Consider the following 13,617-nt stretch of genomic DNA (forward strand, 5'->3'; position numbering starts at 1 on the left):
TGTGCCTGATGCCACTTGACTTTGGGGAGTATTTGGGAAGAGGGCAACACAACGGGGTTTGAGCTTATTGTTATGCACCGCACCACAGAAAGTAAGAAAGGATGGTTCTTTCATGTATGTATTATTGATTTAATTACGTGTATAAATCAGTAATGTTAAACAGTGTTATGTGAGAATTGTTTTAGCTGTGTAACTAAATATTTCTGCTGGTATAATACTATTCACGCTTTAGTTTGACATGACTAGGGTAATTATTTGTCATGAATTATTTGATTAACTAATTCACACACTGAATTATAGTTACAAGCCCACGAGTGTGTAAATATGTTAAGTTCAACTAAGAGGCGTGAATATTTCTCGATCGTAGTGTAGCTGTGGGTGACTGTGGCTCAAAAAAGTAGCATTGAGATAAGCTGAATGAACTACCCAATTACGTATCGTCAATCTTCAAGTTTAAGAATTATTTAAAATCAAAGTTTGTTTTAAATGTATGAGGAAAATTGTTTAGTACAGTAAATTTTTTCTTTATTCAAAGAATCTAAAATTTATTTTTTTAGTGTGGAAAAGAGTTATTTTATTTGAGATTATACCCACCTCCTGACTATTTTCAATTATTATCTGTTGTCCTATTAACAAATATTAGTCATTTATCTAAATCTATAACTAATAGCAAGAAGTTTCAGTTCTGTCGCACGTGGACTCCATGCACACACATACATATTACATATACATACTTTTCTCATATAGTGGTTTTATGGTTCTGTACATGTTTCATCAGTTTGTTTATAAAAGCAAAACAGCTCATGTTCACTATCAAAAAGTGAATGGATAAAGGTAAGAAGATGCAAAATAAATATTAGCGGCAGTTAAAATGAACTAAAACTAGAGATGGGCAGAGACTAGAAAACTCAAGCTGAGTCAAGCGAGTAGCTGAAACTTGACTCAAAACTCAAATTTTGCTAGACAGGAAGAGACTTGATAGTATCTTTTTAAAACTACATAAATATCTGGTACATGGAACAATCATAAAATGACATACTATTATTTAGTAAACACGTCATAAAAGTAATCATGTATTTTGGTGCTCATAGTTTTCTTAATAAACAGTTACAGTACATGTACAGTGTATCAGATAATAACACTTTCTGAAAAACATAAAATGTATATTTCATTATTTATGTTTCAAAACACTATAAAATAGACCCCCTTTTTTTAATTTCCTGCTGTGCATTATAGATTAGCAACACAGTAAACAAATTACAAAAATAAAATATTTTAATAACGGCAATTAACCTTTTTAACCCTCAAGGTGCAATAAATAGTATCATCATTCAGCACAAACATGAAAGAGATACAGTGTGTATATTTAAATCCTTATTCAGCTAGTCAGATCTCATTATTTTTTGTTTATAAAAGGTTACTACATATTTTACAGCTATGTATAATATGTACCACTATATGAATAAATGTATGACGTGACATTCGAAAATGCCAAAGTGTTGCAATTTTTAAAGTAGGGACAATCATTCCTAACTATAAAATGGCAGAAGAAAAGAAAACAATAATTAAGATGAATTTTCTGTTTGTTTACAGCCCACTTAATCATTCTACAAGGGTCATTTTTCAATTCTGACAAAAAAAAAACTTGATAGGATAGCTTTGAAGTCAAAGGAGCTAATTTTGAAGGATAGCGTATATTGCAATATATTTAAGACGTATTAAAATCAGCTTCTCTGAAAATAATTTTTTTAGTTAGGATATGAGTAGAAATAATTTAGTTTGAAACTATTAGTTGATTTCATGTTAAATAATTTTCTATGACTAATTGATTGGTATACATGACTTTTCCACTGAAGATATCAATTTTCTACACATGAATTTCTCCAATTACAGTCAAACCTCTCTGAAACGACCCATCACGGTTCCCAGGAATAGGGTCGTAATAGATGATTTCCGAAATTTTTAGTTGATTTCAACCCAAATCCCCCCCCCCCCCCCCAAAACCGCTACTCGCTAAGAAACCAGCCGTACAATGGCAGGATGCTGTCACTCACAATGCTAGACGGCTTTGCTTTAAACCCACTTCAACCTTCATGACAAGTTCGTCACCCTACAGGCCACTCTAAAGAAAATATGTCAAAAGACAGTTTATTTTTACTGGTTAGTTTACATGTACGTTTTCTGCTTGCCTTAGTTAAATACACTAGAACCCCGATGTCACGAAGCCCGGATTTAAAGAAGCAGTGATTTTACGAATACATCCTCGGGAACCGTCAAAAAATTGGACATTTTGACCAAAATATGAAAATCAGGAAAAAAAAAAAATTAAATTAACGATCATTAAAATCTGTTAATTTTAACACACAGAGTATTTTTATGGCAGCGGTAGGTTCTGCAACACGAGTGGGCGCACACTAAGCTCGCCCTGCTAGCTGGCGGCAGCGGCTTCATGACGCCTAAGCTCACCCCTCCTTCTACTCTGTAACATTCTTCAAGGCTAGCTCATCCCTCCCAGACACACAAACCATCTAGTGTCCTCCCTTATAACACCGCAACTTCGCTCTCCTTTGAAAAACCTTCAGTGAGAAAATGCTCATTTCACCCTCCCTTCTCCCGTAAAATTTGGCTATTATGAATGGGGTACTAAAACGGTGAGGGAGGATTAAGATCGTTGTAAATATTTCCGGACCCCTCCCTCCCCCCAAACACGCCCAAAAAAAAAAAAGTCAAAATATGTCACTTTTCACACCAAGTTAGAGTTCTGTCATCTCTGGCAAGGAATTTACAAGCTTTCAAACTTAAATATAAATGTATTTTAATAACAAGGGTCCTATGAAAAGGAATATACCAAATAAAATAGAGCTGCTGTCACCAAACAAAACATAAAACGGCCCAATGCGTGGTCGCTTCGTTATTGCTCACGCGAGAGGCGAGACGTGGAATGTTAGAAGAAAGATAAATGCGGGGGAGACCAACGGCAGCCAGTGTGTTTCCTGCGTGGGGAATAAGTGGCGTAGCCTTTTTTTTTATGCTGGGTGAAGCGACCTTTTTCTGTCAACCCACGGAAAAAGATAATTGCTTGAGCTGTCAAAATAAACATCGCTGCGGCAGTTAAGTTCTTTAGACACGTTTTGAATGAAAACAACTGGTGGGCTGGTGTTGTGCCCTGTTTTGCGGACACATAAAGCTTTTATCAATTTGCTGACAGTTTTAATATATTTTTACTCTCCTCGTTAAAATGAAGCAGACAACGTGATTGTTAACAAGTACAAGCAGCGCACGGTACGGGAAGAGGGTGAGCAAGGGCGAGCGAGCGGCCGACTACCTTGTTCACACGCTGTGAGCAGAGGGTTTTTCCTGCGTTGTATTAAAAGTAATTAATATTTAATGGTATTTTATTTATTAAGTAATACACAAAATAGAAAAAAAAAGAAAAAACCTGCATATAGTGATGCACCGATTATACTTTGCCGATTACGATTACCGATTATTACACTAATAATTGCAATTACCGATTATCAGTTTTTGCGTAAAGTTGAAATAAAAAAACAAAGTCTTTTACTAAATATTCCTACTTGAACGCCGTTCGTTTTTTACTCGTCGTTTAACATAGATGGTATAACTACAGTACTCAAATGTTTCCTGGAAGGAAGTTCATACTTTGGTACTGCTTTCTCCATTAGTAGCTTAAAACCTTTGTTGTTGACAATATCGACTGGCTGCATGTCAACACAGATCATTTCTGCAACAGCTCGAGTCATTTCTTGTGCTCTTGGATCAGTGGGCAAGTACTTTATTTTTTTTGATACCATGGCTGGTAGTATTGTTTAAGACAGTGCACGTTTTTCAGGTGGTCTAGGAGTGACATCAGGATCATCTACTTCACTTTCCCAACTTTTATTTATTTTTTCTGAAATCACTTCACTGAAATGAAATTATTTTGCGTGGTTCCACATGTTTGTAGTTGTGTACGACTTCTGGTTCCTGCAACTGCCTCGTGAGATGAGTGTTCCACATATTATGCATTTTGCTTTCGATTCACTTATTAAATTCACTGAGAAAAATTTCCATATGTCACTTTTCGATCTTGAAGACGTCATTATGTTGATCAACAATCAAAATACAAAGCTAAACTACAATGTGTTTACGTTAATGGCCATTGTCTAAGAAAAAAAAACTGCAGTATTCAATATTCATGAACGGTAGCCTACAACTCACGTATTTTCGGTTCCCTACCACGTTCGTGCAACTTCGGATTTCTCTCCAAAATTGAAATTAAAATCTAAATTAAAAAAATCGAAGGGTTAGGTTAGGTTAGGTCAGTCACAACATGCTTGTTTTCTTTGGAAACTTCTGATTTAGCGCTGAAGTGGCGTTAATACCAAAATGCAAAACTTTGGAAATCTTCAGAAATTCTTGCAGGGAACCACGCAAAACTTCGGAAATCTTCGGCAATTCTTGCAGGGAACCGAAACTACGTGAGTTGTAGGCTTCCCAAACGATGGCGTTATTGTGTATTTGTGCGTGTTGTCCGTTCCAACCTCACATCATACATAACAAACATGGCCGACATACGGTACGCAGTGAAAATTAGTTAGGCGCATCGTTTCTACGATACCATGTCCAATTTTTTTTTTCATACTTACTTTTACTAATATAAGTAACATATGCCATATTGTGAATTGTGACAGCTTTAAAAATGCATTTATTTTCTTAACTAAATATTTTGTGCGAAGAAATCAAGATGGTAAATATTGTGACAATAATACCATTCACGACGTTAACTTAACAGGATAAATTGTACAGTAAGTAATTGAATTGAAAGGGGTAAATACTGTAAATAGTAAACGGGGCAGTTATGTATGTACGAGCACAATTCACGAAACAAGCAAATATTATTAGGCGAGTGTATCTATGTACACTCCAAGACGTTGACATTCCCTACCTTCCACGGTCATATTCGTTAAGAGATTTCAGCCGTTTGTAGTTTCAATTCAAGAACTTACTAAGGTTTAAACTTTAAATGTATTTTCTTTTCTTTCAAGTCGTATGGGTTTTAGCAACAAATTTTACAATAATCGGCAATCGGTTATAACTAGTGGTGCACCGATATAACTTTACCGATTACCGATTCGATTACCGATTATGAGAGCAATAATCGGCAGATACCGATTCAGTTACCGATTATAATGAAGAAATTTTTTCAAGTGTAATAATTAATAATGCACACAACATTTTTTATTCCCATGTGAATTTAATAACAAGATTAGGTAAAATTGAGAATACAGTTATAATAACAGTATAAAAATATATAAAATACACTATTAAGTCATTGAAAGGGGAAATTAAATTAACTTCTATTTAAATATTTGTTATTGTAAACAACTTGAACTACAGTCAAATAATTGTAATTTACAATGGCTAAGTTTTTGTTGCGGAAAACTAGTATTATTATCGACTATCACATAAGGTTGCATCAAGAAATTACCGTTTAGCAATGTAAACATGCTGCTTTATTTTGTTCACTTGAGTTTATAGAAAAATGTTTCCACGCTTCACTTTTTTTCTCCCTACTCGCCATCTAACTATAATTATATAAAAATGACTAAAAACCAACTCTAGCACATGTGATTTTATTTATGTTAACTGAATATATAAAATTATAAGTACTTTTTCACTTTTCACGTCACATACAAATAACAAACGGATAATGTTACCAAAGAACGCCCATAACGAGTTTTTAAAAAACAGTGATAAAAACTAGAAGGTATCGGGACCACGATTTTGAACCGCTACTACGACTCGAAAAGATCGATTGTCATAGAATCCACTGCAACTGTTTGTGGTATTTTGATTGCGTGCCATCTATTTTACTTCTCTGGCTATACGTAATGTACAAGGCCACTAAACAAAAGACGAAACGTAAATAAACGTGTAGGAAAAATGCATTTTTTATTGTTTGAGGCAATGAGATTTATTAAACGTAACGAAATATCTGTAATTATGATATGACGCAGTTAGATGAATTTTGAAATATATACAAATATTACCGTATTTCGTCCTAAAATGTGTAACAAAATATTACACGGTAAAAACCAACTTAATTACGCCGGGACGTAAATAATCGGCAAAGTAATCGTTAAGATAATCGCCGATTACGATTAATCGGTAAGTACCCATAATCGCCGATTACGATTCATCGGTATCCGCATCGGTGCACCACTAGTTATAACCTAACCTGGTAATCGCCGATTACGATTAATCGGCATTGGGTCAATAATCGCAGTTGCCGATTAACCGGCTGCATAATCGATGCAGCATGACTACCTGCATAAGTCATCAACAATAGTTCACAAATTCAAGCCAGAAAATATACCAAATCGGACTTCAAAAACTAAGCAAACATTGTCAACCGATAATAATCAAAATCAAGAGAAATCCAGCAAGCAGGTAGCTTTGCCTTAACTGTGTACCACACTAGACACTCGCAAAAAGCTAAATGTAAGCACGTTGCCACAAAAACCTTTATCTGCACCCTGCCGGCAAAGGGACATGGAATGGGGGTTGTTAAGCGCTGACAGCGGTCGACAGGAAGCACTCGGCAAGAGAAACGCAGTAACACGCTACTCACCACAAGAAACTTATTTTCTGTCCGATTTTCTTCAGATTTTCGGCAATTTTTTCACGGTTCCTCGAAATCTGGTTGTAATAGAGAGGTGGTCGCAATAAATGGGGTCGCAACAAAAAGGTTTTACTGTATACTCAAATATACTCTCTGCCACCACCCCAAGAAACTGAAGTTATTGCTGGGTCTCTAGGTGTGACTCACAAACTGGTGCACATGTCAAGTGTGGCCTAGTTAAGAATGAAGACAAGTACTGTAGTTGGGGGTGGGGTGGGGCCCTGAAATGTGTTTTAAAGTGTGTAAGTCATGCAGTTTGCCTTTCGAGCTAGTTGTTTTTCAATTAAGCAGGGAGTGCATTAAATACATGCAAAACAATATGCATTCCTCAGTATTTTTTCCTGGAGTATCGAAAGTATCAAAAGTATCGAAAGTATCGAACTGAAAAAACAATACAGAATCGAGTATCAAAAGTGTGGTATCGTCCCACTTCTAATTCTAGATGCCAAATTTTTTTTTTTTAACACCATCCTTACATCAGGTGAAAATGTGACAAATGACGAAACAGAACTTTCGGTAGGTCGAGACACGGACTCACCATCCAAGGTGAAGTTGGCCTCGAGCATCTTCTCCAGCTTGTCGAGGATGGAGTCGAGATCGTCTCGCAGGTCGTCCAGCTTCCTGTCGGAGGAGGCCTGTGCGTCGCGGAACCAGGCTCCCACCGCGTCCGCCTCCCGGACGGCCGTCACCTGCGCCGAGGTCCAGGAGCTCAGGTCCCGCTCCGACACCTCCGTGATGCTGGAGGACAGCTCCGGGCCGGCGGGGGACAGCCGGAGCCGCTGCAGCTGCGACGAGAACCCGGCAGAGTCGTCCCCCGACCGGAGGATGGGGCTCAGGTTGTCCAGGGTACGCGCCTCCCCCAGGGGCCCTCCGGGGGCTATGATCGGTGTGCTCTCTATGCGGTCCATGCGGTGCCGCGGGGTCGACACCAAAGAAAACTGCAACATGAGTGTGCAGATCATGATGAGTAATGTGTAATAAAAACACGACACACAAAACAATAAATAGATATTCTGCTTAAGTGGTATTAGATTTTAAACTTTTTAATAGATAATTATCATGAATGTGGACTGCAGAAACCTGTAATTCTTTTTTTAATTCACATGCTAGCCCATTTCCCACGAAATCAGATTAATAGCTGTAGGTACGCCAGCTTAATTATACGTGCGTTAATCCTGAAAACCATTAACAAAGTTGATTACGAAATTCCATTAAAAACATGTTTTAAAAAACCTGCACTTTAAACCGCACAATTCATATAAAATCAAAAGATTTTTTATACATAAAGCCAGTATATAACTCACTTCTTGTGTGAATCATATTACAATTTGTCTACTTAAATCAGCAAATAAGATACTTGTCCACATCTTACTAATGCATTCATTTATACATCTACGCTTAAAGGTTTTCTTTTCGAGGCATCGGCACCAATGTCGGAACCTGCGGCACATCTCCTTGGTGTTTAATGTATGCACGAGTGTAGAAACCTTGAGTTGCTTGAGCCTTGTGATCTGCACCTCGACACGAGCTCTGTGCTCCTGGAAGCAGTCCTCGACCTCCGCGGACTGGCCGGGCAGCGCGCACAGCTTCTCCAGGTCCTTCTGCAGCAGTCTGGCGACACAACGCTTGTGCTTCATTTAGGCACGGAGCAAGATCAGCAGAGCGCTGGCCGTGCCCACTGATCTGGAGCATTGGCAGTGGATAGGGACAAGATTACGAGACAAGATGTGAATAAAACTGAAATAACACCGCAAAGCTTCCCGTCGCAACACCGAAATGCAAGTTGATAAAACATGAGATATGTTCCTTTGAATGGTTCTTGCACTGGAAAGATTGATTTAAAAGATGTTTTGGACACACGCTGTTACATTCCAGGTTGGCCCGGCAACACAACCCAGAACAAGAACAAAATACATTTGAAACACTTGCTGTTGTAGATACGTAGGAAGTTTTTTTTAAGTTAGGTAAGAGTTTTCATTTAAAACAAAAAGATAAACTTTTTAAACTTCCTGTGTTTACTACTTTAAAAAAAAAACTCGCACACCATACCAACCAGTTCAGTCTTCTAGTCCTCTGGTCAAAGTTATTAATCAGAAAATTTTTTACATTGGTAACATTGTTTTCAGATAAAAAAAAAATTACAATACATACCAACACAGTTCCAGTTAGTCTTCAGAGCTTCCTGTCACTCGATATTAAAAAATTTATATAAAAAAGGTTAAGTTCACTTAACCAGGTACACATTCTCCCGCAAAACCACTCTCTACTGCTTAGCCCCGACCAGCAGGCGTAAAATGATCCATTTGGAGATTTATCTCATGCTTTTACAAATCATATAATTTTTTGATTATTTGTTACCAATAGATACAGCAAGTGGGTCTCATTCATAAAAAAATTAAATTGAAAAAGTAACGTAAGTGAAGTTATGAAGATTCAGTGAGAAATTTAGATTTATTTATTATGCAACAAATAATATGTGATTATGATTAAAACTTAAAAATACTGTATTTCTATTTATATAATCATTTAATCAGCAAAACATTATTCCAAATTAAAATTTTTGGTTTACAAAATGTGCATTGCCAGGTATTTTATTTTCTTGCATTTTACAACATTTTAATAGAGTTTAATTTTACTCAATTTTGCATAAAATTTCTTGGACTATTGTATAGTGTAAAAAAAAGTATCACAAAACGTTTAGCTTTGATTCAAAATATATTCAATATTCATGAATAATTTAATTTTTGCTTGGAATATAAAAATAGGATTAGCTGAGATATTGATTTTTCAATACCAGAAACTAACTAATAGTGATTCTTGAAGCTTTATGTGCATACTATTCATGTTTTATTATTATTTTATTGGGTTTAACCTCTTGTTGACAAAAAGGTCATTAGAGACTATAACACACAACTTTACACAACAAGGATATGGGAAAGAATCAGCTATGGACTATATCAACACAGGGAGGTTGTCAGCATGGATCCCAGGAAAAAAAGATTGAAGCTAGTTATTTCTTTATAAAATTTGCTTTTCCTATCCTCCTTCATGCAAAAATGATATAAGCACTAGAGCTGTACAGATTCACAAAATTTTGCCGATATGCTGATACGCTGATACAACTGTTAACGACTAACCGATTCCGAACTGATACATGAGAAAACACATTTTGGTTAAAACATTTTTATAAATTTAATAATTTACCCAAAATAACTCATCTAAAAAAAGTATGCAATACAAATGCAAATGCATTTTTTTTTATAAATGGAACTTAACCTTTTTTTTTTTTAAAAAAACTTTTTTTTAGCTTGTTTAAATTTGTTAGTTGCTTATTGAAAACTTCATGAATTTACTAATGGAGATTGGAAAAATTATTATTTAATACACAATTATATAAAATAAGATTTTTTACTAATAGGTGACCATGAAATATATTGATTCACAAAATAAGAAATTTAAAAAAAATTAATTTAAAATGTGAAAAACTGCAAAACTATGTACATGTTTACAATTCAAGAACAGGAATTCCAATACCATCTTAATGTGTGCAGCGGTGAAAATTTACAGTACCAAACATTTATACAGAAGTGTGTTTCATGTGGTCACTTTACACGGGAAACAGAAAGTAATTTAAGTTATGTGATGTCCTATATTATTTGGTTATTATTTTTTTATTCAATTTTAAACACTTACACTATGTAAGTTAATTTTTAGGTTATGACAAACACTTTAATTTTTCAATAATATTAGCCAAAAATTAACAAGCAAATCATGAAAAGGCAGAAATGCCAATTCAACTAAATATCTGCAAAATCTGCTTCTGCCGATTTGTGCCGGCACTGCTCTAATAAGCATCATCACATAACATGAGGTGTCACAAGATAAGAAGCAGCTTTAAGTTCTTCAAACTTATATGAGATTTTTTTTACACCAGAAAATAATACAGTAAATCACAGTTAAGAAGTTTCTCAAGGTACTTAGAAATATAGACATATTAACTGGGAAATTTTATTAAAAAGGTAAACTTGTATCTATTTATGTGTCCGGTTCTAAATTTTTTTAATTTATTATGATGCAAGAAAAAAATTAAAGTTGTATTTTCTTAAGAGACTTTTACTGTATAGCAGTTGCTTTTAAAATTATTAAAATTATAACATCAAAAATACCAAACAATGTTCAATTTTTACTAGAGTTGTTCCAATACCATATTTTTCGATACCGATACCCCGATACCATTGCTGATACCATTCCGATATCCCGATACCAGTGTTTTTTTATTATTATTTTATATTTTTACATGCCAATACTGTTGTGCAGTAATGTAAAAAAATAAAAAAATCAATTAAAATTTAAAAAATACTTATATTTTTACTACACTATTAAAAGTAAAAAAGTAATAATTGAAATACCGTATTTACTCGAATATATTTTTTCCCAAAATTTTTATCTCAAAACATTGGGGGGGGGCCTTAAAATCGAGTCTGTCAAAAATAATGTAAAAAACTTTAATAATGATTTATTTTCCTTTCAAACAGTACCAAATCGTAAAGAATTCCCAAAACAAGTACTAGGCTACTTATTACAGCCTCGGTATTTGTGCTAAAAGTAAAAATGCGGCGGCGGTTGCTTCTTCGATGTAGTGGTGCGCGCTAAGCTCGTCCGGTCAGGCTGGCGGCGGCGGCGGCGGCAGCATGACGTCATATGGCTTACCTCTCCCTACCCTGCTGACATTCAGGGGGGGGACACTTCATAGGGCATAGCAATCACATTTTTCTAGTTGCTATACAACTTTTTCCAACATCTGAGCACAAAAATTATAATCAAAATACCACGATGATTAAATAATTATTACATTTATTTTAACATTTTATCAAATTAATGGCATAAATTGGTATTGTTGAAATGAAAATAATATATTTACTTAAAAGAAAATAAACAAGTTTTCGTTGGCATGTTGAATCACTTGTTTATCCAACAACACCATAATTAATGGCGTCGGCGTTGAATTAAGCAATATTAGGTTTAATAAAAAATTTTTAAGGAAATTTTGTTTCAATCATGTTGAAATAGCAATCTCGTTAAATAATATCAATGATTTCATGAACTACTTCATAAATCACTGTTATTAAACATGCCTGATTCGGCTACGTGTTGTGTTAACTACTGGTACAAGAGAAGAGATAATAATAATTAACTTTACTTTAAGTTTCCGCTTGACGAAACTAGGTATGTGTAAATTATTAAAACGAAACAAAATAAAAGTTTTGTGTAGCTAAAATAGTGATGAGCGTTTTGTTTTCATGCCCTACAGAATTTCCTCTTTTTAGGTACTGTGTAGTCACACATTGAGGACAAGCACACAATACATTAATATTTAGGTACTGTTCTAAATGTCAATGAGTCTCAAATTCTGCTCAAACTTGCTGCTTATGTACTTTAATTAGACTAAATGTTTTGTATGAATTTTATTTTTAGGTCGAGAGGGAGGTGTGGGTAAAAATTTTGTATTGAGTATCCAAGTCTATCCCTTGATAATAATCGGCATGATCCTGTGGTAATGATGCTTGCTGTTTTAACTAGTGGTGCACCGATATGACTTTACCGATTACCGATTCGATTACCGATTATGAGAGCAATAATCGGCAGATACCGATTCAGTTACCGATTATAAGGAAGAAATTTTTTTAAGTGTAACAATGCACACAAAATTTTTTATTCCCATGTTAATTTAATAACAAGATTAGGTAAAATTGAGAATACAGTTATAACAACAGTATAAAAATATATAAAATACACTATTAAGTCATTGAAAGGGGAAATTAAATTAACTTCTATTTAAATATTTGTTATTGTAAACAACTTGAACCACAGTCTAATAATTGTAATTTACAATGGCTAAGTTTTTGTTGCGGAAAACTAGCATTATTATCGACTATCACATAAGGTTGCATCAAGAAATTACCGTTTAACAATGTAAACATGCTGCTTTATTTTGTTCACTTGAGTTTATAGAAAAATTTTTCCACACTTCACTTTTTTTCTCCCTACTCGCCATCTCACCATAATTATATAAAAATGACTAAAAACCAACTCTAGCACATGTGATTTTATTTATGTTTACTGAATATATAAAATTATAAGTTCTTTTTCACTTTTCACGTCACATACAAATAACACAACAACGGATAATGTTACCAAAGACGCCCATAACGAGTTTGTAAAACGCAGTGATAATAAGTCAAGATGGCGGGCAAGTAATGTGATGTGGAATTGAGCTCTGCGGAAATGGTGGAATTATAGGAGTACAAAGGAGTTGAGAAGGGAGTATACTAAGATAGCAGCGTAACATTATATATTTTGTATCAATGTAGATAAGAATTAAGGGTTTTAGTGTTTAATCTTTTGCATAAGGAGGTAGTAGTGTTGTGTTGATTTGCGGTCGCCACGTGGCCGTTAATTAGAGTAGAAATAAGATCTAAGGTGTAGGATTATCTGTTGGTTATTACAGTAGGATTATATATTATTTAAGTTATTTGGGTAATAGGTTAGTGTAGAATAGTGAATTGTGACAAATGGGTAGGGTGAAATGTAAGTCGAAGCTTAAATGTGTGGGTTGTAAAAAGGTGTGGAAAGATGGAGAGAGTGGTGTACGGTGTGACAAATGCGAAGGCTGGGTCCATACGGAGTGTGCAGGACTAGAGGAGGGGGAGCTGGGTAGTCTGGGGCAGGAGTGGATGTGTAAGGATTGTGACAAGGATAACAAGGGTTCAGGAAGTGTAGTGGCAATGGCAGGAAGCAGTGGTAGCCAGGAGCTGGTAGGTGGGGTGTCAGGAACTCAGAGGGAAGGAGGGAATGTAGATGTGGGTAAGGACTGGGCACTCAATTTCATTGGTGATATTCTGGGAGGAAAGATTGTTGAGGGTCTGAGTGGGACA

The 13,617-nt window shown here is 35.3% G+C and overlaps 1 protein-coding gene across 4 annotated transcripts in view; it reads right to left on the reverse strand.

Annotated features, from left to right (window-relative positions):
• The window catches only part of LOC134542377 (dystrophin-like), a 73,580-nt gene that overhangs the window by 9,319 nt on the left and 50,644 nt on the right, over window positions 1–13,617 (reverse strand). For all 4 annotated transcript variants that reach the window (XM_063386557.1, XM_063386558.1, XM_063386560.1 and 1 more), the window contains 2 exons: window positions 8,170–8,293; window positions 7,221–7,620 (listed from right to left, as the gene is read on the reverse strand). In XM_063386557.1, coding sequence (XP_063242627.1) covers window positions 7,221–7,620; window positions 8,170–8,293 — 524 coding nt within the window. The remainder of the gene's footprint in view (window positions 1–7,220; window positions 7,621–8,169; window positions 8,294–13,617) is intronic.

This window comes from Bacillus rossius, assembly GCF_032445375.1.
Source record: "Bacillus rossius redtenbacheri isolate Brsri chromosome 4 unlocalized genomic scaffold, Brsri_v3 Brsri_v3_scf4_2, whole genome shotgun sequence".
NCBI lineage: Eukaryota > Metazoa > Arthropoda > Insecta > Phasmatodea > Bacillidae > Bacillus > Bacillus rossius.